General features: G+C 51.4%; 1 protein-coding gene across 1 annotated transcript in view; it reads left to right on the top strand.

Moving 5' to 3' along the window:
- Positions 1 to 22,409, top strand: part of TMEM273 (transmembrane protein 273) — a 34,858-nt gene extending 12,449 nt beyond the window's left edge. Inside the window, exons 2-5 of the mRNA XM_043596831.1 lie at positions 10,626 to 10,670; positions 11,532 to 11,672; positions 12,883 to 12,913; positions 21,221 to 22,409. Of these exons, the coding sequence (XP_043452766.1) occupies positions 10,626 to 10,670; positions 11,532 to 11,672; positions 12,883 to 12,913; positions 21,221 to 21,245 (242 nt within the window). The 3' untranslated portion in view covers positions 21,246 to 22,409. The remainder of the gene's footprint in view (positions 1 to 10,625; positions 10,671 to 11,531; positions 11,673 to 12,882; positions 12,914 to 21,220) is intronic.
- Positions 22,410 to 23,248: the final 839 nt, after the last annotated feature.

Below are 23,248 nucleotides of genomic sequence, written 5' to 3'. Positions count from 1 at the left end.
AAGTGCTGAGATGAAGGAAACACGGAGGAAACCAGAGAAGAAGCCTCTGTTCCGAACTGGGGTGTTGGGAGGTCTTCCTGGAGGAGGAGACTTACTGAGTGAGAGTTGATCGTGTACATGCCTGCCTGGCTAAAATCCTTTAACAGATTCCCCCTGCTGCCAGGACAGGCCCAAGCGTTTACTGTGTCCACAGGCCCTCCTCAGCCCCATCACGTGCATCACCCCGTGCTTTTGCGCCCCAGCCCCCTGGGATATCTGTCAAGTTCCGTTCTTGAAGCCTCCTCATGAGTCACCTGCTCTGTGTGGAATTCGTGCTGCTGCTCCTAGAGCCCTGGAGATGCTCCCTCACAGATCTCCTCACAATCCTAATCGCCTATCTGTCTTCCTGTGTGCCTGTTTGGGATCCCGTTCCCCACAGTGCTCTGACTTTGGGGGCAAGGATCTGGTCTCTCCAGGCCACCGCCCAGCACACGCCCCGCACCAGCACTTGTTGGTGAGTTGATTGGTGCATGAAGCGAAACTTCAGCTTCCAGGAGCCAGTCTGCAGGAACTGGGTGCAGGAACGGGGTGTGGGAACCAATCTGGTTGGGACAGGAAGGATGGAGCTCTGAGAAAAGAGGGCAGCCCCTGCTGAGGCAGGAGGGGGAGGGCAGCTTGGCCTGGAGGGGAATACTGGGTGAGGCTGAGCAGTGAGCACAGGCTAGTGGAGGAGGGCTTGGTGAGCCACGGGGAAGAAGGTGAGGCTTATCTCGCAGGGCATTTGCTGCAGGCTGGAGGAAGAGCCTGCCGGCTGCGGTGCGGTGGGTGGGTCGGCTGTAGGCAACACTCCTGGGAGAGAGAAGACAGGTTGGATTTGTCTAGGGCCACACCAGCAGGGTCTGCCGGCTTATAGGCCACATTGCACGCCTCATACCCACTTCCCCATTGGAAGCGGCATGTGACCTGAGGTGTTGGCATCCGTCATGGCTTGTGGCTGGCCCATGACGAGCCTCACAGAAGACAGTGTTGGTGGGAGCTGACCCAGAGAAGGCTCTGGAGATACTCAGAGAACAGAGATCCCCCCATACCGCGGATGAGCCCTACTCATTGAGCCACACATGACACGTTGAGAAACTGTCCAGCCTGTGTGCTGGTGTGAGTCCCTTTCCTGGAGCCAGGCTGACCCAGACTCAAACCCTAAGGCTCTCCTATTCAGTCATGTGACCCTGAGATGGCCCCTGACCTGCTGGGGCTTCCTGGAGAAATGAGGGCCATGGACACCAGGGGAGAGGTCCCTGTCCCCACTCTGGCTGTAAAGGGCCCCCATATCACACATATATCCAGATACAAAGCCTTTTTTTTTTTTCTTTTTGGTGTTATAAAGTGTTTTCAAAGTTCAGGAACTGGGTCAGCACACATTCATACGGGAGGGGGACTTGTGTGTGCACCCGGCGGCCCAAAGAGGGGGGTGGTGTGTCCAGAGAGGAAACCTAGCCTTGTGGGGGCCTGGAAACTAGACGGCAAGGGAGGGGCTGCTTTTATTTCAGCGACCAACAGGCACTCCTTGGCGGATAACCAGGAAATCTCACTTCCTTCCTCCACTTGGCAAGCTAGTTTGGGAGGCATGCCTCAGCTCTGGCCGGAAGTCCAGGAAGGAAAGCAAGGTGTTGGGGAGGAGGCCGCTGGGAAGGCTGACTGGGCCAGGCCCTGTCATGAGTCCTGCAGGGTCCTGGCATTGCAGGAGGCCCAGGCCGGGCCCCACATCCTTCTGTTCTGCCCAGAAGACCAGCTAGCCTTCAGGCCCTCAGCAGGGAAGCGCTTTCCCCTGGGAAAGGTAACCCATGGGGAGTGGACAGCAGGACCCTCAGGAGCACGTGGGCTGGGCCATGCGTGGCTGGATCTTGAACTCTTAATTATTTAGACTTGTGGCATGCCCTCGGCCCTGCAAATTTTAAGGAGTTTTCTTGAAAAACAAATGCCCAGCACAGACCCTGGCACACAATAGAGCTCAGGGAACCTCTGTCCTGGTGGATGGAGGCAGGTGCTGTGGTATTGCTAAGCTCCTGTGGCTCCTGTGTTGCTTGGGTGTTGCTGTTTCTGCTGCAGTGTCATGGCCCTTTCCCCGTGGACCAGGCCAGCTGTCGTCCCACACCCCGCCCCCTGGGCACACGCTTCCCTCCGCCGGGTCCCTGAGGACTGCGGAGCGGAGCTTCTCAGAGGCTGAAGAGCACAGTATGAATATTGCATGAATAATAATAACCCCACCACTTAGCGGTTATGCAGCGTTTTCCCTGTCCACAATACTTTACCATCATTAATTAGTTATTCTGCACTGCTTCCAGCCTCCCCGCGCTCTCTGAAAAGGCACTCTTGCAAACAGGCCTTCTCTGGTCTGAAGCCCCAAGGTTGAGTGGGTGGGCGGTCCCCCACCTGGAATCATACAGCCTTCTGGAGGCTTCTGCTCGGCTCTGCCACTTCTGATAACTTTGATGGGGCCGACAGTCTCCTTTCTGACCTGAGTTTCTGCCTAGAGCTGCTTTCTGGTACGCTCTACCCCACCCCCCATCTCCCACAGCCTCTAGGAAAGTCGAGAACCCCATCTCAAGTGGGTGGCTGAGGGCCTGTGCAGGAAGGTTCCCTCCTGCACCTCGGTTGGTGCCCACACACCTTCAGGGGATCCCTGCAACGCCCTCTGTGTCGTTTGGCAGGCTTCCTGTGGTCAGCCCTGTTGCAGAGGGGCCACCGAGCTGGGAGTCAAGTCACGCCTGGCCCAAGGCCACTGGCTAAGCAGTAGCAGAATGGAAACTCCGATTTTCTGGTTCCAAGTATCATTCCTTTCCACCCACCATGCATTCAGTCATATGAAGCTTTCATGCTCCCACAGAGACATTCAAAGATGGACCAACCCCCTCAACCAGCATATGTAGGGTTAGCCGGGTGTTTCCACAGTGGGCCCGCTGGGCCCGCCTTCCCCGGACAACACCACCCACCCCACCAGGGCAGCCTGAAGCTCCTCCTGGCTTCCAGCACTTCTGGCTCCTTCAATGTTTCAACAGCAACCCTGCCTGGTGTGATAGCGTTTGATGTCACCACCTGCTGGCCAGCATGGATTTGGGACACCTTGGGGGGCTTGCCCCTTTGGGAGTGCTTCTCATTCCTGGAGTGCCCTTGTCCTTGGTTCTACCTTGGGCCGAGGCCGGCTCCCGGCCTCCAGTCCCTCCATTAGCCTGGAAAGGTATTGATCAGTTTGGCTTCTTTAGCTGAGTGTTTTAATCCCCGTGTGTGAATCTTTAAGAATTAATTAGCAAAGATTGTTCAGGAAAAACAAAGTAGGCACAAGTTTCGATACTGTCTGGTCACCCACCAGTATTATTTTCCTCTTAATTAGGATGCTATTTCTAGAAGCTGGAGGTATTTTCCCTTGTGTTTTGTAGCCTTGGGTCAGCCCCTCTTTCTTCCTGTTGGCCTCCAGACTCTAGTTCCTGCTCATGGTGGCTTTGTCCTGTCCCTTTCTCATCCTCTGGAGAACCCCGAGAGCCTCAGTTTACCCCCTTGCTGCTCTGACTCACTGAGCTGCCTTCTCCATTCCCAAGCCCTGGCTCCCCCTCCGGCCTCTTGGCCTTTGCTGGTGCCTTTTCCTCTGCCTGGACACCTTCCCCTTGCCTGGTTCCACTACACGGCCGCCCCCACCCCCAGCCCCTGTCTTCACTAGGTCCTACTTGTCCTTTCGTTTTTAATTTAAATAATGCATACTCCAAGGGCCTTCTCGGACTCCCCTGGGCTGGGGTACTCCCCCCCTTTATCCACCCCCCCCCCCACGCCCCTGTGATCTGCCTGGATGGTTGTGGCTGCTTGCTTCCTTGTGTTCCTGGGAACCCACGCGAGGAATTCCCCACTCTGCAGGCGCCAGGGCACATGACTGCAGCCTCAGTGCTGATCTGGGTTTGCCGAGCTGGTGGTCTGACTCCTGTGCCCTCTGGTCGTGGTCAGAGGCCCCCCTTTGGAGCTGTCTTTGCTCAGCTGTCCTCTCTCCTCAGCTTTCCTTTTACTTTCTATCTCTGGAACCTGCAGGATCTGGCAGGTGTGGGCTCTGCCCCGGGTCTGGGAGCTTTCATGGGAAGGGAGGAATGCCTCAGCCCTGGGAGAGGAGCGGCCGAGTCCGGATTACTTGGAGCTGGTAGCTGCAGTCAGTCTAACAAGATGGGGAAAGGGTATCGAGGAAGAGCAGTTTCCGGTGGTTCCTGGGCTTGTGAACAGGGAGCCTAAGGTTTCTGCAAATCCAGAGCTGTGTCAGAGGAAGGCTCTAGACCCCAGCACACACCCAGCCGCCGCCTGTAGCTGGAGCGCTCCACACCCAGGCTAACCCAGAGCTCCTCCGGTGTTCCGTTTGGGAGAGGGCAGAAGCCTTCCTCCCACATTCAGACCTCATGTGCTTAATTCGTAGCATCAAACAGCGCCCTGGAGGAGTGAAAGGGCCAGGATCACCTGCCTGGTCTTACTGAAAAGTGCACCCATCCACGAGCTCTGTGGAAGGGAAGGGCTACCAAACACCCACAAGCACCGAACCAGCTCAGCTAGAGAAACACACCTTGTGTTCTGCGGGGGCCCCCGAGATCAGCTTACATTTCAGGGAGGCTCAGGACAAACGGTTAGAAAGAAAGAAGCTGTCTCACTGAGTCCTTTCTACACAGTCGGGTCTTACGTCCCCATTTTTGGATGAGAAAAGGGAGGCCCAGGATCAAACTGTGTGTGAAAAATATTTGGACTGTTCCCTTTCCATTTGCACTTCCAATTCCCGTTCTGACCCTTTCTCCCAGCGGGATCCTGGCTGCACTTTACTTGGTCTGGGATCTCGGGCAGGAAAGACAGAGGCATCCACAGCAACGGCAGCCATGTGTGTTCCATGTGTGTTCCACATATGATCTGTGTGTTTCATGTCTGTTCCATGAGTGTTTCCCGTCTCAGGGTTGCAGGAGCAAAAGTCACTTGTTTCTCCTTGGCTGAGCGTTTCGTCCCTCTGAGCCGTCATTATCACTTAGTCCCAGGTACTCAGGCTTATCACTTGAAGCCACTTCTGGTTTCATGCTCAGTGGTTTTGAGGGTCACTTCCCAGAGAGCTCAGAGTTCTCTCCTTCCATCTTCTCTCTGCATCTCACAGGAAGAGAATCTGAGTTCCGAGGAATCTCACATATCATCCTGAAGGGGGTCCTTTGTTGCCACAGAACAACCTGCCGGGCAGTGTGAGTGGAGCAGGTGCAGAGGTGTGACAAGGTGGCAGAGGTGATCCTGAACAAATGAAGAGAATGGGGACTTCCTGAAGAGGTGGCTTTGTGCTACGTCTTTTTTTTTTTTAATGTTTATTTATTTGAGAGAGAGAGAGAGAGAGAGAACACATGTGCGAGTGAGTGGGAGAGGGGCAGAGAGAGAGGGAGAGAGAGAGAGAATCCCAAGCAGGCTCCAGGCTCCACACCATCAGTGCAAAGCCCGACATGGGGCTTGAGCCCACAAACTGTGAGGTGACGACCTGAGCCAAAGTCAGACGCTCAGCCGACTGAACCACCCAGGCACCCCTGTGCTAAGTCTTGAAGGATAAGTAAGAGCATTCCATGGGAACAAGGAAGGTGTTGCATCAAAGACAGCAGCATGTGCAGTGGCTGCTTTGCTTGCTGATCCTGGTTGGGTTTATTAGAGGCTGGGGTGTGAGCAACTTGTTCACCACCAGCCTCCTCTACTCACCTCCCTGCCTTGCCAACCTGATTTCCAATGATGCTCTATGAAGGACCTGCCACCCCAGTCATCAGGAGTCTTCTGATGGCAGGTGACAGTTACTTAGCTTGATTAGATTAAGAGAAAGAAAGTGTTTCCTTACTGAGGGGACTGAAAAGTCAAGAAGAGGTGTTTCAGGCACAGTTGGATTCAGGCCCTTAAAAGGTGTCTTTAAGACTTCGTCTCAGCTTGACCCTCTTCTGTGGGGGCTTCAATCCTAGCAGATTCTCTCCATCCAGTGGGCCACCCTCAGCCCCACAGTTACCAATTCCAGAAGGTACTCCTGTTTCTCCATATTTCCCTCCAAGTCCCAGAGTTGAGTCTTACTGGCCTGAATTGGTTCACCTGCTCCACCCCTCAACCAATCACTGCTGACAGGAAGATGGAATATGCTAATCAGGTAGGGTTCATGCATCCATCCTGGGGCCAGCCCTGGGCGAATCACGTGGAGGTGGTTCCCAAAGGAACGCCAAGGTACTGCCAGCAGCTGAGGGGTCGGAGCGGGGATGTGCAGGCGACACAGCAGGTGTCCATTCTGCACATCTCCACTTAGACTTCTAGCTAGTGGAGACGGAGGTTTGCAGGAAGTGCTGGACATCGCCTTTGACACTCCGATTTTTCATTTTGTCTCCCTTGTCACTCTGTGAGCTCCTTTACGGGGCACAGGTGTCTTGGGTTGCTCTTGGATGCCCTACCCAGAGCACACTGCAGGCACTTCATGCCTATGTGTAGACTGTGTTAGGAGATGATGGATGCCTGTCTCAACATTTGAAACCCCTTCCCCTGGCTGGGGATGTTAGAATGAGATCTAAAGTTAGGAGCCATTCTGCAATATTTAAGTTCCAGGATGAAAATGACCAGGCATCCATTGACAAACACTGAGCGCAGCTTCTCTCTATTTTTAGTTCAGTTACTTATAGAACAACATCTGAGTTCTTGCACACCCACTACCCCACAACGGGAACCACATAGCCTGATCCTGCCCAAATAAGGGTGGTGAAGAGTGCCAGCCCCCACTGAGGGCGGGCCCAACAGGTGTCATGGACAGCGCAGGAGGTCTGGACATCAGGGACGGGCTCTCAGTGGGTCAGATTCCAACTGAATGGGGCAGAGCCCTGCTGTACCCTTAGCTCACTCTCAGAGAGCAGCCCTCTTGCTGCCTTCCCCTGAAGGCTCCCCTCTCATCCCAGGGGAGGGGACCCAGGGAGCTTCAAGGTCTCAGGACCATTTCCTTCCCGTTTAGAAACCACTTGCAGAAGCAGACCGTGCTCTGCATGACTGAGGTGGGAGAAGATGCAGAGAAGAGGGCTGGAGGCTGGCTATTTCGGCGGGGAGGGATATCGTCCTCCAGAGGCATGTTCAAATGGGGCAGGTGGAGGAAGCAGGGACCTGGACAAGTGTAGCCTCACGTGTGTGGCTTGGCAGGAGCACCTGGGCACACAGGAAGACTGTGAGGGTGGAGACCCATCTAGAGGCAGCCCCCTGCTCTCTGTGCTAGGTGGCAGCAAGGGCTGGGCTCCAGGACCTCTGCTCCTGACCCCTGCGCCTGCTTCAGTGTGGGCAGTCCCGGGAGTGCTGGCAGTCAATTCAGATGTGGCCAGCACTGTGCCCACTACCGCCTGGCAAACCGGTCAGCACAGCCCCTGTGTGCCCCCAGGGAGACTGGCCTTGGTACGGCCAGCCCCTGCTCAGTCCCCTTGGACTGTCCCCTGGGTTGGAGAGTCGGTCCTCTGGATGCTAACCTTCCTCTTCCTGCTTGCAAGAGAACCCAGAGAATTCCAGCAGAGAATGTGCCCGGCAGCTTCCTCCTGGGGCTCGCACAGGTCTCAACGCAGGGGCACGCCGGAAGCCTCTGGCTGTGCTGCTAGGCCCATCCATCCTCCAGCTGCTTTGCAGAGTCAGGGGAAATTAGCACTGGGGGCTCACTGGGGGTCTATGGCCCAGGAGGGACTCCTCTAGCTCAAGACCCTGGCAGGAGGCGGGTGGTGGGGTCAGCTGGGCTAGTGTGTTTATGACAGATCCTCACCCAGGGCCTTGTTAGAGAGCGGGGCAGAGACACGGAGCGGAGCGTGCAGGGGGAAGGCTGCAGGGAGGGAGTTCCCTCCCCAAGGAGGGGAAAGGCTGCCGCCGAGTGGCCATCTGGCTGGCTAGCAGGAATTACTGGGACCGGATGTGTCCACCGCCCGGGTTCCTGTGCCTGCAGGTGGAAAAGCAGTGGCCCCATGGAAGGCATTCTCTCAGTCCCTGACCTTGGACGTGGTAGAAGAGCCTGAAGCCCAGAGAGCCAGGGCAGCACCTGGCCTTTTGTGACATTAAATGTTCTTTCTCCTTTTTCCTTCTCAGCCCTGCTGCCAGAGGTCTGAGCTCCTGTGGCATAGGCTCCGGGTGCCCATGCGTGACCATGTCTCTGTGTTTCTTTCTCTCTGGCTCTCTGACTTTTTCCATCTCACTCTGTGTTCTTTCTTCCTTCTCTATTCAAGTTTCATCTCGGGCTCATATAAAGTTTTTACGCTGCATGCTCCACGTGGAGAGGGATGGTCACCAGGGGAGGAGCCAAGAAAGACGTTCATGTGTCAAGGGGGTAGGGGAGAGACTGTCCCCTTTGTGGGCTGGCCTCGCTTGCTGATGCCCTGCCCTGCCCTGCCCTGTCCCCTGCCTCCTGTCCATTTATGGCAGAGGGGGGCCAGACCGATGTCAGGAAGGGAGCCAAGGTGAGCACACAGCATATGCAGCTCTGAAGTTTGGGCATCAATCTGGAAGTCAGCTCCTAGCCCAGCCCCTCAAAACAGCCCAACCCAGCCATGTGCAAAATATAAGCTTTTGTCCCATCCCTGGAATAGTTTTCTTTCTTTTTTTTTTTTTAATTTTTTTTAACGTTTATTTATTTTTGAGACAGAGAGAGACAGAGCATGAACGGGGGAGGGGCAGAGAGAGAGGGAGACACAGAATCGGAAACAGGCTCCAGGCTCTGAGCCATCAGCCCAGAGCCCGACGCGGGGCTCGAACTCACGGACCGCGAGATCATGACCTGAGCCGAAGTCGGACGCTTAACCGACTGCGCCACCCAGGCGCCCCCTTGGAATAGTTTTCAACCTATCTGGAATGGCAGGATTAATGTAAGGAATGTAAAGAAACAATGAAGCTCAGAAAGAGTTTCAGAGAACGGACGAGACCAAGGTCATATCGTACGTGGGGGTGTCTGTGATGTGTGTGCGTGGATGGGCCTCACGTAGGGGCACGCATTTCAGAAGAAAGGCAGAAGTCGTTGAATTTCCAAGACAACCTGTGGTTAGAGCAAGGATGTGTACCTTTGCTTCACAACTTCCCAGCTTTATCCATCTGCTAAGTGAGGCCAGCGGAAAAATCCTAACCTCCGCTACGATGATCCTTTCCCCTCCAAACACACACAGAGCAAGAGGTCAACCCAACACATCACCCCAGGCAGCACAGACTGTAGTCAGCAGATGTGGTCCTATGGGGAATGTCTTTACTGAGCAAGTGCCTCTGCCATCTTTCAGCCTCCCAGAGGTGGGGGGTTGGGAGGTGGATTTGTCTTGGAGCTAAACTGGGGGAAGATCCAGCCCCAAACCCCACAGGTGTAGTACTTCCGGCTTCTCTACCTTTGCCTGGAAGCTTGTACCTAGAACCAGGCTTGGGTCTCATCACCCCCAACCCCCAAACCCCTCCAGCCCTTGGCCTTAATGGGTGTGGGGTCATTCTTTTAGCTCCCTGGGATTCGACCTTGCAGGATGTCCGGGGCCTCTCAGTGCAAGTCGCGTGGCTCAGACTCTGCGTTCCACTTCTCTTGGCCTTTGGGCCCATTGTCAAGTCTTCAATGCCTTTGGTTTCTCATTCATCAAAGGCAGGTGAGAACAGCTCCTATCTCCCACAGTTGTTGCTGCGAGTATTAAATGCGTTAATGCAAGTGCCGCAACCAGTATTGCCTCAAAGTAAGTGGCCAATTAATACGCCTTCCTCTGCAAGGCCTACCACTCTGCCTTAGATCTTCTGGGCCCGTCTGCAGGGACAAGGGCCCCCACCTGGAGGCCACGTCTCCTGACGGCAGGAGTCCTCCTGGCTCGAAGAGTGAGGCACCCCTGCCGCGTGCTCTGTCACCGTTATTCACCCATTCGCAGAACGTCTGTTAATTCGTCCTTCGTACCCGACGCTGGGTCGAATACTGGGGGGCAGAACCCCCCACAGGGCATGGAGAGCACAGTGGGGAGACTGGCCAGAAGATGCAGTCCGTGGATTAATATCTGAGAGGCTCTCAGGCCGCAGGGTGCCTGGAGCCCGGCAGCACTCTGTAACATTGTTAAATAAATGCTGTGGTCGGGTATGAAGGCTTCACAGCAGGGGGAGCAGGCCGTGGGGCAGCTGAGCCAGGCGTGGGGGCTCCGGAGGAAGTAACATGGAACCGAGGTGAGGGGAAGGAGGAGAAGCGAGAAGATGGGGCCAGGCAGAAGGGGTGGCCCGGGGACAGCAGAGCCTGCGGCCTGGGTGGGGACTGGACTCAGTGCAGTAGGGCTGGGGTGAGAGGGTTTGTGGGAATGACAGAAGAAGCTAAAGCGGCAGCAAGGGTCAGAGTTTGGGTCTTGGAGACCATATTAGAGAGCTGGCTGAACCCCGAGGGCCACTCGAGGGAACCCCGCTCCCCGTGTGGGTTCGGGGGAGGGCTCTAACATCCCTGCAAGGTTCCAGGACACCCTGTGGCAACCAGCAGCCCGCCTCTGTGTTCCTGAGGCTGGGGGCCAAGCAGGAGGGCTTTCCTGGATGTGGGGGAGGGAGTGGCTGGGGACAGGGGCTCAACCCTCCACCCCTGGCCTGATCACAGTCAGCAGTTTTGTTCTAATCAGAGTCTGGGTTTTCTTTCTTTACAGATGTTGGAGTGTTAGCAACAGGCAAGTCTGCTGGGGCCGAAATTGGTAGGTGGCTGTCCTGCTTCCTCTGCGTGCAGGGCTGAGGGGGCAGGAGGGAGACACTCCAGAAGGCCTGGGCGGGTGGGGCGTGCAGGGGGTGTGTGTGGCTGGTTACCTGCCTGTCATCCCGGAACAGGGGCCGCACTCACCTCCAGACCTGCCTGAGGAGCTAACACAGCTTTACCCCAGGAGCATGGGCCTGCTGGAGAGCCTGTCCTCAGAGGGGTATGAGTCACCAGTGTCGCCCTTGTCTGTTCTCTCTAAGCTGAGCAGCTCTGGCACCTACAGGGCCCTGCATTCTGCCATGCTTCTGTGCCCCGCCCCGCACCTGCATGGTTGGTCCCAGCTCCTTTCCACCTCAGGGGCTTGCCTCAGCAGGCACGGTACAGTCTGCCTCCTCCGGGAAGGCTCCCTGCTCTCACGCCAGCCCAGCCCACCCCTGTTACCTGGCATTAGGGTGAGCTCCCAACTGCCCCAGCTGACTCCCCTCAAGATGGAGTCTGATCTTTTCTCTTCCTTTGCCTTCCTGCTCACCACAGAGCAGGCAATGAACACGTATGTGATAAATGAATCAGTGAAAAGATAAGTGAGGAAGGAATACGGGAGGCCAGAGAAGTGAACCATCCGCCGCTGGGGAATGATTCCCTCAGCTGAAGAGAGCAGGATGGAGTTCTAGGAGGAGGGGATAGGGTGTGGGCGAGGGGCAGGGAACGAGTGTGCCCCTGGGCTTCAGTGGATCGGAATCTGGAATTTTAGGGTCCTGCACATGACTTTGGACTTCACCCAGAATGTGAAGGGAGCTGCAGAAGACCTCTGCAAGATGGTGACTGGTTGATGCCTGTTGTTCAATTCCTCCCTGCCCTGCAGATATCAAGTACGCCATCATCGGGACGGCTGTGGGCGTTGCCATATCGGCTGGCTTCTTGGCCCTGAAGATCTGCATGATCAAGAAGCACTTGTTTGATAATGACTCCTCGGACCTGAGAAACTCAAACCTGGGCTTCAACGGTAAGCGAGCAGTGACCTCCGCCCAGCCCAGCCCAGCCCAGGATGGTGAGGGCAGCCTGAGGCACCGGGGAGCTCGGAAACTTGGTTGGAGAAAGACTGAAAACCTGGGTAGAAAAGAAACGCTCCCGTGAGCTCTCTGTGTCTCTGTTGATCTCTCTCCCTCCCCTCTTCTTTTTCTCTCTCTGTACTTTTCCATTCCTAAGAATCAGATTTCTTGGAAAAAGGTGGAAGGGGAAGGGGGCTGAGTTGGCTTCAGACAGAAATGTCTATTCTCATATCCAAAAATGTGACCAGATAAAATTGATCCCAGGAGGTGATGAGGCTGGGTGGTGCTGTGAGCTCAGTTGATATGGGCCGAGTTGCTCATAAATTGGTCTTGCTTGGAGCTGTGCTGGGTCCTCTTGATCCAAACAGAGATGGGCTTACATGAACTCTGGCAGGTTCTCGGTGTCCCACAACATCTGCGGGGAAGTGAAACTCACAGATACGGGGCAGACAGTTCGTGAGTTTTGATAGCAAAATACAACAGTGATTCGCATCCCCTTTCTCCCAAGTTGGGACTCGCAAAAATCATTCCCAGTCTGCTTCATGAGATGACGATGCAGTTTTCCATGAGGTTCTCCCGGGGACGAGGGGGAAGGAGCCTCACTGTGTCTCTGCAAAGTGCAATTACTATCTGCGAAGAGAGGCAGAGGGGGAAGTCTGGGCCAGGGAGAGGAGACACAGCCCTTGGGGGCTTCCTGAGATGCCAGCATGTCCAACTGAACAAGGGGTTTAATTGGTCACAGGAGTTTGCTGACCATTGCTTTTGTATCCTTAGGAATAGGCGGGGAGAGGAAAAACCCTCTCCATCACAGAATGGGAGACGTGCTGGATCCCTTTAGGGCAAGGGGGTCCAGGAGTTGCAAGTGAAGGGGGATAATGGGGAATGATGAGGGTAGGAGGGCCCTAGGGAAGGCTCGGTTCTACTTATGTGCCCAACTAACGGGGCTCTAGATGAGACCTGGATGGACAGACTCCAACAGAGCCAAAGGGGAAGGATGAAGAACACTCAGCCCAAGACCACCACCCCCACTGACCCCAACCCAGGGAGCCCTTCAGAGCTGCCTGAGTCAGGCTGGCCCTGACTCGCTCCTGCTTGCCTGGCACTGAGTGAGCTGCACCACAGGTCACAGTGTCTCCTTCCTAATGCTTTTCTTTCTCTGTTTAGATTCGGTCACACTAAAGAAGAGAGTCCCAAGGTAAGGTCACTACCGTGGTAAGTGAGGGTATCATTTTTCCTCCTGTTTTATCCATTGTGCTTCCTTGCCTGTCCTCCTAGCCCTTCTCTCTACTCCAAAGTGCTTCCAAGGAGGCCAGAATGCACCCCAAGTCTCCTCTTCCTTTCTATGGTTCAGTGGGTAAGAGTCATGAGAGTGGGGGCGGGGGTGGCGCACAGGGTACAGTAGCCAAAGGGGACTTGGGCTGGCCTCTGCATACCCTCAGTTACCTGCCCTACCTCCCACACAGAATCCCTCAGTGCATCCCCCCAACACTCAGAGAGAGGTCCCTAGCCCTTGCCTTGACCCACTTGGGAAGCCCATGTGGCCTACTCCAGGTTAACTGGCTTCCCCACTGGCAATGAGCCACACTGTTCTTCCACATGGAGACTATGTCCTCTGAGGACAACCCTGCCTCAGGACCTTTGCATATGCTCTTTTCTGTCATCTGGAATGCTCTTCTTCCAGATAGCTGCACGCTTGGCCCTTCACTTCCTTCATATCTCTGCTTCAGTGCCATCATTTCATTTTAGATGGCCTGTTTGAAATAGAACCCCCTTCCTCTGATTATTGTCTTCCCCTTCCCTAGCTTTATTTTTCTTCATATTAGTTTCCATTCACTGACATCATGTGATATATTTCTTTTGATGGTTTTCTCCCCGAGATGTAAGGTCCTTGAGGGTGAGGTCTTTCTTTTCATCTCTGTAGCCCCAACACTTAGCACAGTGCCTGCAACAGAGTGGGTGCTCCAAGTAGAGGAGGTGCTCCGTGAGGGCTGGCATGCAGACAGAGTCTGGGCTGAGTGGGGGGGGGGATTTAGAGGGGATCTGGAGCATGGGGTCACCTCCACTTCTTCCCTGGGACCTCGGACTCAGTGGGCGCTGTGTCTTGAGTATGGAAGGAATGGCGGATTTGTGTGTGAAGGAGACAGACGCGTGGCTCACTGTCACCAGGGTCACGCCCAGGGGGTGAGCTGCAAATGGACTTTCTCAAGACGTTCACTTCCTGGAGGATCTCCCCTCCTTCAGATGCTCTCGTTTCTGGGCCCTACAGTGCGTGTCATCAACTCTACCTCCAAGCATTAACCCCTCTCCTCCTCTGACTCTCACTGCTTCTCTGGCTCCCTCTCCCCATCCCATCGTCTCCCCTCCATTTGGCCACCCTACAGGGGCCTCTCCTGGGGGAGCTGAGTGTGATTAGGGTGACCATTTTCCTTATCATCCAAATCAGGACTTTGTGAGGGTGCAGAAGAGGCACTGCTGATGACTGTGTGTGATAGGTGTAAACCTGGGTGGTTCTAGAACACTGGAGCCTGTGTTTAGTGGGGTTCACCCTGCGTTTAGTGCGGCCCACAAGGCAGTGGTCTCCAAGCCCTGGGGTGGCCACACAGTTCTCTTGCTGGCAATGTCACGTCCTCTGCATCTGGGGGTCTCATGCAGGGGAGGGGAAGTCCCAGGGAGCTTTTGGAAAGGTATGGTAGAATTAGGGGCATTCATGGGCTGGGAGACCATGCCATGTGTCCCATCTCACATACACATGTTCGTACACACCCAGACCCACACTGGCTGAGGTTGGCACATTCCTCTTTAGAAAAGAACACATGTTAGACACCTCCCAAGTGCCACCAAATCCCTGAGACCTCTCGTGCAGGAAAAGTAGAATTCCAAGTTGGCTGGCTCTCGCTGCCCTGTCCTCCCCCACCCTAAGGGGCCTTCTCACCGGGGCAGCTCTGTCTTCTTTCAGCCCTCGGGGGATTGGCACAGTGATAGGTTCCACTGAAGGTGCAGCTGTGACCCTTGTCAGGAGGACGTCCTTGTCCTGGCTCAGCCAGAGGCAGCACTCCCACTGCTCTGGGCTCTGTGCTGACTCAGGCTCTCCCACTGTAGAGTCAGGGCAGGCAGACCTTCATCAGGGCTTCGAACAGGGCTTTGGGCAGACGCAGGTATGGGAGGCCATGGACTGAGTCTAGTAGGATGAGAAGGATTAGCTCCTGACAGTAGGGGGAGAGGGGACCAGGAAATGACTAGATGAACCCCAGGCATAGAACGTGCATTGCCTTTGGGGGTCCAGCTGGTCTCTGTGATGGAGAGTACAAGGTAGCAGTCAGTTTTGGGGTAGATGGGCTATGTCTGCAATGATGAAGAATCTGCCCACAGCATGGCTTCCAGGGACCTCTGCTGGGTGGCTGACACACCCTGGATATGTGGCTACAGACTGTTGTGGCCAGCTCGGGCCCCATGTCATGACGGAGTGGTCCTAGAGAGCTCCCCGCCCACGGGATCGGGTGTGCTACCTTGGCCATCGAAACCACCCACACACATGGAGGGGAACTTTGAGTTAGGGTACCTTGCATTGGAAACTCCAGTACCTCCCAGAAGTTTCTGAAGACCCTGTTTCAGGGATATCTTAATCATGGAATTCACAAAAATGGCAGATTTCACAAATCCTAATTTCTGCTCCCGGTACATGCATGTGTGTGCATTGGAGGGTGAGGGGGTGGAGAAGCTCTGATGTCTCATAGCGAGTGACTGACACGTGTGTGTGTGTGTGTGTGTGTGTGTGTTTGTGCCTGTATGAAGACGCTGCTGTGTGCAGTACAAACAAACCACTTCAAAAGCCTTGTTGAAGCAGCAGTCGCTGTGGCTTTCTGTTCCCCTGTATGATCCTGTCAGAAGAACATCGCGGTTTTGTGTGCATTTAGAAGTTCTGAATTATTTTGAAACCTCAGAACTAGAGGAGGCCATTTTCATAATCCTGAAGAGGTGACTGTAATAGTCATTCAAAAATAAACATGGTACAAGTGAAGTCCAGGAAAGGGAATGTGAAGGAAGCAGGGGGAAAGCAGGTGGCTGGATGAAGAAAGGAAGACATGAAGGGCAGGGGAGAGTCCGGTAGCTGGGTGGGAGTCCTCCCCCACCCCGGGGATATAGCCCTGCACCAAGTTCAGGGAAGTGTTCTTGGCACGTAGCAGACCAGAGCTCCTCCACAAACAGGGATTTTTGAAGAGAAGGGAGGCACAATTTAAGTTTCCAAAACTGACACTAGATGGAGTCAGGCTGAGTCAGGAAGAAGTTAGACCCGAAAGAAAAAGCTAAGGACAGGCAAGCCGTTCTCCTGGAGCAAAACTTTGCATGTGCTTTTTGTCACGTAGGGATGAGTTAATGAACACCCGGTTCTCCTGTTTTGTGGGTCACACCTCAGTTTCTCCGAAAGGTGAGTTGTAAGAGTGGTCACTTGCTCTGAAAGGGAGAGAGAGACAGTGGCTCTCCCGAGGTGGCCCCCCCGCAGGACGGGAGGGAGTTGCTAGTCACGACCGCTCGTGCCAGGATGGCTGGGAGACCAGGAATCAGCAGGGTGGTTTTTTTTGTCCCTAAAAATTCAATATAATTGTACTTCAGCAGGATTTAAAATGAAGCTGTGGGACATTTGCTTAAGCAGAGCTGAGAAAACAGGATTTTAGAAACAAGATCGTTAACTTTCTCGTACTTATCAGTTTTTTCCCTTGAAAGGCCAATCAAGCCATTAACTAACCACCTTGGTCACACGATGAAAAAAAAAGTCCAAAACTTTGAGTCATCGAGCTATTGGTTTGGCTGAAGCGTCTGTTTCCTCTGTTGCTTTCAGGTCTCAGTGTGGGCGAGACCTGGGCTTGTGGGATTGGTCGTAGTTCGTATTCCCTGGGTCCTCTTGCCCACATCTCATGCACCATCGATGTGCTCTCGCCTTCCTTCTTTTGGAAAACTCTTCAAATCCACCAAGAAGCTGAAAATACCGTGTGATAAAAACATGCACATCCTTCACCTAGATTCACAAGTTGACATTTCCCCCATTTGCTTTACTCTGTCTACATACATTTTTTCTGATTCACTTAGAAATTAGTGGCAATATCACCCCTAGATTAGCAGAGATATTTTACCCCTAAATACGTAACCAAGCGTCTCCTGCATAATCACAATACGATGACCACATCTGAGGAAATGACTGAGAAAATTCAATAATCTCACCTATTACACAGCCCGAATTCAAATCTCTCTGATTGTTTCAGAAATATCTTTTATAGCTCAAGCCTCCCAAACCAGGATACATGGTATTGTGATTTTTGTCTCTGTTTAGTCTCTTCTTGTGTTGGACAGCTCTGCCTTCTTCCCCTGTCAGTATTGAAGTACTTTTGTATGATGTCTTATCTTCTGGATTTGGCTGACGGTTTCTTCCCGAGTAGATGCAGATTGAGAATTTTGTCAACAACACTACGGAGGTGACATTGTGCATCGTTTATTGTCTTACATCAGGAAGCACATGATGCCAGGTTCTCTCACTGTTGGTAATGCTGTGTCTGATCACTTGGTTAAGGAAGCGACCGCTAGACCTCTGTGTTGGGGAGACCAATTTTCCTCTTTGTAAGTAGTCGATAATCTGAAGGGTGGTACTTTGAAACCACGTGAACATCCTGACCCCCACTGATTCTTTGCCCGATGATTTTACGTTTGTTCACAACCCACGTTTGAATCAGTTATTGCACTGGGAGTTACAAAATGTGGAGTTTCTAATGCTGGCATCCCTTCTTATTCTTCTAGAAAAAAGGACTTTTTCCTTCCCCCTTTTCTCTTTCTCTTACTTGTTGAATATCATTACTGTTTCAACATATTATAATTCATTACCATCATAGATCTTTGTGACGTTCAAATTGTCCTCAGTTTGTCCAGTACCAGTCACTTCTTGGTGGCTCTTGGGCATTTCCTAGGCTGACACAACACAATATCCCCGGCTCACCGTGTACTGTCCCTGCTCAGACCTGGAATCACCCATGTACCCCTTAGAGATCCCCTGGTTTTTTCTTTTTTGATGTGAAATAGCTTTTAGAAGGTAAGATCTGGACACAGTGTGTGCTCGTGTGGCTCCGGAGACATCACTGCTTCTAGGTCCTCTCAACACACAGACTCAGGAAATGTATATTTGAGCCACAAACTCAATGCCAGAAGCCTCTTCTTAAGCTTTCCTCGCTCCATATTTCTGTTTTGCCTCCTCCAAAGTGACAACTCTGTTCCACATAAATGTTTTTACCCTTTATCTATCCTCCAATACCACAAAAAATACTTCCAGAATCATAACACTATACAACTACAAACTTGCAGTAACCTGAAGATTTCTTTGCAATTGTTTTTATTTAGAATTTAGCCCTCCGTATATAGAGTATTATTTTCCTTTTTAAAAAATTTTTATTTAAAAAATTTTTAAATGTGTATTCATTTGTGTGTGTGTGTGTGTGTGTGTGTGTGTGTGAGACAGAGAGAGAGAGAGATCAGGGGAGGGGCAGAGAGAGAGGGAGACAGAATCCGAAACAGGCTCCAGGCTCTGAGCTGTCAGCACAGAGCCTGACGCGGGGCTCAAACTCACGGACTGTGAGATCATGACCTGAGCCGCAGTTGAACGCTTAACTGACTGAAGCACCCAGGTGCTCCTAAACAAGGATATTTAGAAAGCCATAAAGGTGGCAAATAAAACGGAGGAAAATAATATTTTCCATAATGATGCTGAGAGAGATTGCCACTTGGGAAAAAGAAAAAATTGGATCCACATGTCATACTATGCACCACAATAAATGTCGAAGGGATCAGAGATATAAATAAAAACCAAAACCTTATAAAAACTAGAAAAAATATGTGTGTGTACATATGTAAATATGTTTTAATTTTATAGAAACTGTATATAGATAATTTTAATTAAATATAGTTTTGTAAAAGGAACACAGCGAGATAAAGCAGAAACTATTGAAAATTAAAAAAAAAAGAATGCTAAATATCCTGGTTTATTTGGACTATTTCTGGACTTGGTATTACTTTCCGTGGTATTGTGATTATCGGTGTGCTGGCACCACACTCCGACTTGTGCAGGCTTTATGGCTTGTTCCACCATCGGGCGTGCTCCCATTGTGTTTCCTATTCAGGGGCACGTTTCTGCTATTCTCTGTTAGCCATTCTTGCGTATTTGCTTTTCCCTTTGAACTTCAGAACCAACTCCACGACCTATCCACGGAACAAACACCTTGGTTTTTTTGTTGGGGTTGCATCATGTACGTGTATTAAACTGAAGACGATCGACTTCTTTACGACGTTAAGCAGTCCTTCGTGGAAGGGGACTTTATTTGCAAGTCTGTGTTAGTGTGTCTTAAGAGAGCTTTTGGCTTTTACCTTATGGGTTTCCCACATTTCTTGTGAAGTTTACTCCGAAATATTTTTATGTTTTTGTTACTTTTAGAAATGGAGTTTGCCATTATGTCTTCAACTTAGTCATTGATTGTTTATGGATTGTTTTTTGGTATGTTAATGTTATAGTGACAGCCTTATTGAAAGCTTTTCTTGTGTGTGTGTGTGTGTTTTCTTCTTGATTTCCTTGAGTTTTCATAACAGATCTCCTTTCCCAGTTCTTATGTCCCTAATTGTTTTCTCCTCTCTGACTGCATTGGCTAAAGCCACCAATGGTTTTTTTATTTTATTTTATTTTTAACGTTTATTTATTTTTGAGACAGAGAGAGACAGCGCATGAACGGGGGAGGGTCAGAGAGAGGGAGACACAGAATCTGAAACAGGCCCCAGGCTCTGAGCTGTCAGCACAGAGCCCGACGCGGGGCTCGAACTCACGGACCGCGAGATCATGACCTGAGCCGAAGTCGGCCGCTTAACCGACTGAGCCACCCAGGCGCCCCTAAAACCACCAATGTTAAGGAATAGCGGAAACAGTGCACGTGCAGCCTCTAAAAGTCTCTTTCTCATTCTCTAGATACCCAACCCAGGTCTGCAGCCTGATTCACCTGCTAATCCAGCCAGCAGCTGCTATCCCAGCCTCTGCCCAGCTTATCTGTTCTTGCAGTTCTTCCTGGCTCTCTGGGGGCTGGTGACACAGCTGTACGCAGAGGAATGGCTGCTGTGCTGGAGAATAACTTCCTCCATGGAGATGGAGTAGCTCACAGGTGCCACTTCCCCAGCTCAGGGTGACCGGGAGTAGGAGGAGCCTGCATTCCTGGTTTCCCCCATCTTCTATAGACACCCGTATCTCAAGGGCAAATGCTGCATATATCCAGCTACTTCAGATCCTCTTCCTAACAACATCAGAAAGGGTCCTTTGAACTCAGGACTTGTTAATGGGGTGATGAACAGAAGGGGATGAACTTTCTCTTGAGCCCATGGACCTCTAGGCCATCCGGCTCAAACTTTGGACCCACCATATTTTAAAAAAGAAACACAAAAATCTGACAGCCGTTAGACTCTCTTGGAATCCCGTCAGACTTCTCTGTCACCATCCTTGCTCGTTTCCAATTTGTGTGTCTTCCATGTTGGTTCTGCTGCCATCAAGCTCTGCAGTCCTGACCTCAACCTGTGTCCTTAGTCCTTCACACACGGGGTAGGTAGTATTGCCTCTTTTATGGCCTTTGGCTTGGCTTATCCCATCGATGCTTAACTCTGCCCGATCTTCCTGCTCTTGCTGTCCCTTCTTCCATGTTAGATATCAAGATATTGAGACTGAGCATGAATGATCAAAGGACATAAACAAGTATGCAACATTCAATGTAAACATAAATATGTCATTCCGTTATAATTACAACTATTATGTGAAACTACAGTGAAGTGTTGGTATGAATTCAATCTCTGTGCATGGAAGTGTTGGTGAGGCCTTTAGCTGAGAGTGGCCACAGCACGGTCTGTGTCCTACTTTCAGCCTTAGCTCTATTATCCTGGGGTCAGGTTTGGTGACCTCATCTTTTCTTCTGTGTTCCTAATTTTATATACATATAGATAGATCGGTATAGTAGATATGCTATGTGTGGATAAGACTCACTCACCGTAACAGCTCACGGTCAGACTTGAAGGTATCAGTTTCTAGTTACATTTGCAAAGGTCTGTCTACCTTGTTCCTTGTAACATCTCCCCAGACCCATGCAGTCTCTTCAAGCACATGAAGTGGCATTTTCCTGCAGATATGCCTCTTAACCTTGAGGAATGACTTCTTCCCTTTTTGCCACGAAAGTGGGCGAGGTTTTGTGGCTTGAGGTTTGGCAGGCAGAAAACATTCTCTCAGTTGAGCTCTATCTGAAAAACTGTCCCTTTACCTAGAAGCCACTGGTCTTCAGGTACTTTTCTATGTTGCATGAGGAAATGTCCCACTTTGCTAAGATATGCTGATGAGTTCTTTCATACCTACTTAACTGTGTGTGCTGCGTAAGCATATGCCGTGTTTAGTCAGAGCATAATCACTTTGTCGATAAGTCTTCCAGATGGTTCTCTTCCTTTTCAGAGATGCACGAGTGATTGAACTCTAAATGAGTGGCTTCTTCAGGAGAAGAGGTTGGGAGGTCTGGACAGCTGCCCACAGCATCGGTCTCAGAGATGTCTTGAATTTGAGCTTCCAAAGCTCTTGAAGGATCTTCATATGGAACTCAATACCCAGGGCAAGTAATAGATCTATAGTGTCTCTGTCTTGAGGGAAAATATCGATTCTTTTCCACAAGAAGCTGACTGCATAGAGTGAGGCACGAGCACTTTATCCAGAAGTAAGAAATATGGAAGTCAATAAATCTATTCTGCCTATCCTGGTTCTCCACGGAGGAGCTGTTCACGCTTCTATGATAGCATTGTGTCCATATCAATGGAACCTACCCATAGCAAATGGCTTATGGAAATGGGGACCAAAGTCAAGACACAGCCTCCTTAACACCTCCATCTATCAACAGGTATGCATCATTTTCTAGAACTGTTGGCCTCAACTTCTCAGTTGCCATGAGTCCCTCTGCAAAAATTCAGGGGTGCTGAAACATGAAGACCATGGGGCCATCTCCAGTCTTATAAATGAAAGACTGACCTTCTACAGGAAGAAATGGAGGGCTGGGCTGGAGAGGAAGGTGTCTCAGTGACCGTGGGATGGCCTGCAGCTCTGCAGCTCTTTGAATGATGGAACCAACAATGAAAAAGCTGATGGTGTGCCTTATAGGGAGCTACACAAATGTAGGGGGTTATCATTATGCTTATGGCATTATCTTGTGGTACAAATGTGAATGACTTTTGCATGGAGGACGTGACTGGCAGAGGCTTAGGAACCCCCCGTCTTTTTATTATTGCCATGAACCTAAGGTTCTGTGACACAGGCCCCATTAACATTTCTCTCCCCCATAATATTAACATTGCATTTCTGGGGCTGCACTATGGAATACTCTCTGCCTTTCCAATTCAACAGAAATCTGAGTGGTTGTGTCGACTGGTTCTCATTGGATTGGGTTACTCTCCTTGTGTGTGATGAAAGATGAGCAATATTTCAAAACAAAGTACTGTGTTGTAATAATTTGCCTGGATTCCCAGGGTGTCTTTTATCTGACTTGATAACAACGTAGTTCATTAGCAGCCTTTGTTAACTGATAACCTAAAGCGGTAACATGATACTCATAAGCAATTTTCTGTGTGTAAGATAGAATAAACCATCTTGTAAGGTATCTGTTAATTGATTTGCGTCTTTTAACAGCATTTTAATTAAGACTTCTGGTTTGTGAATGGCGGAAACACTTATAAACTGAAGAGGAATGCTTCAGGATTCTCAGCAATCATTTTATTTTCTATAGATACGACAAAGCCGTGGGGTCCTCTCCTCCATCCCACATCGTGATGAATTTTCCCAGTGCCATTCCTGGGCTCTGGTCCTGTTTTAGCCCCACAAGAGTTTCCCCGGGTGAAGAACACAGAGAAGTATGCTGAAGGCCAGTGCTCTCTCCTTGGGTTTTAAAGGCTGACATGCCGTGGGAGGCAGAATGGGACTCTTTGCAATGGGTCCCTTTGGCTTAAACCCCAAATTCAAGCTCAGCGGGTTCCTTCTGTGGCAGTCCTCCTGGAAGCTCTGTGAAGCCCCTCTTGACAACCCCTCTCCTTGAGAGCAGTTCCTGGTGATGGAGGTTCCAATAGGCAGGAGCCTGTGGAAGTGTTTGGAAGCAACCACAAGAAGTCACTGTGTGTGTAGGTACAATGTCATGAGTGAGGGTCATTCTGACTGCCTCACCCAGTGATTTGGAAGTGTGGTAGCAGAGGCCAGGGGTTAGGAGAAACCTCTGTCTTCCCAGCCCAGTAGGCCCCAGGGCCCCCTGAACACATGCAGGTCCTGGAAAGCCCACCTTGGCAGGTAGAACACCTGCCCAAAGAGAGGGGACCAATGACACTCAAAAGCAAGGAGGAAGAGTCATCCTTACATGGGCTCCTGTGTTTTACTGCATCCAGGACTCAGTACCCAGAGGAGGAGAAGGTGAGACAGCAGAGGGTTATCTGGCAAGGTAAACAAACTTAA

Source organism: Prionailurus bengalensis, chromosome D2 (assembly GCF_016509475.1).
Source record: "Prionailurus bengalensis isolate Pbe53 chromosome D2, Fcat_Pben_1.1_paternal_pri, whole genome shotgun sequence".
Classification (NCBI taxonomy): domain Eukaryota; kingdom Metazoa; phylum Chordata; class Mammalia; order Carnivora; family Felidae; genus Prionailurus; species Prionailurus bengalensis.
The sequence above is the reverse complement of the archived record's forward strand: the minus strand, read 5'-3'. Positions and strand labels throughout refer to the sequence as shown.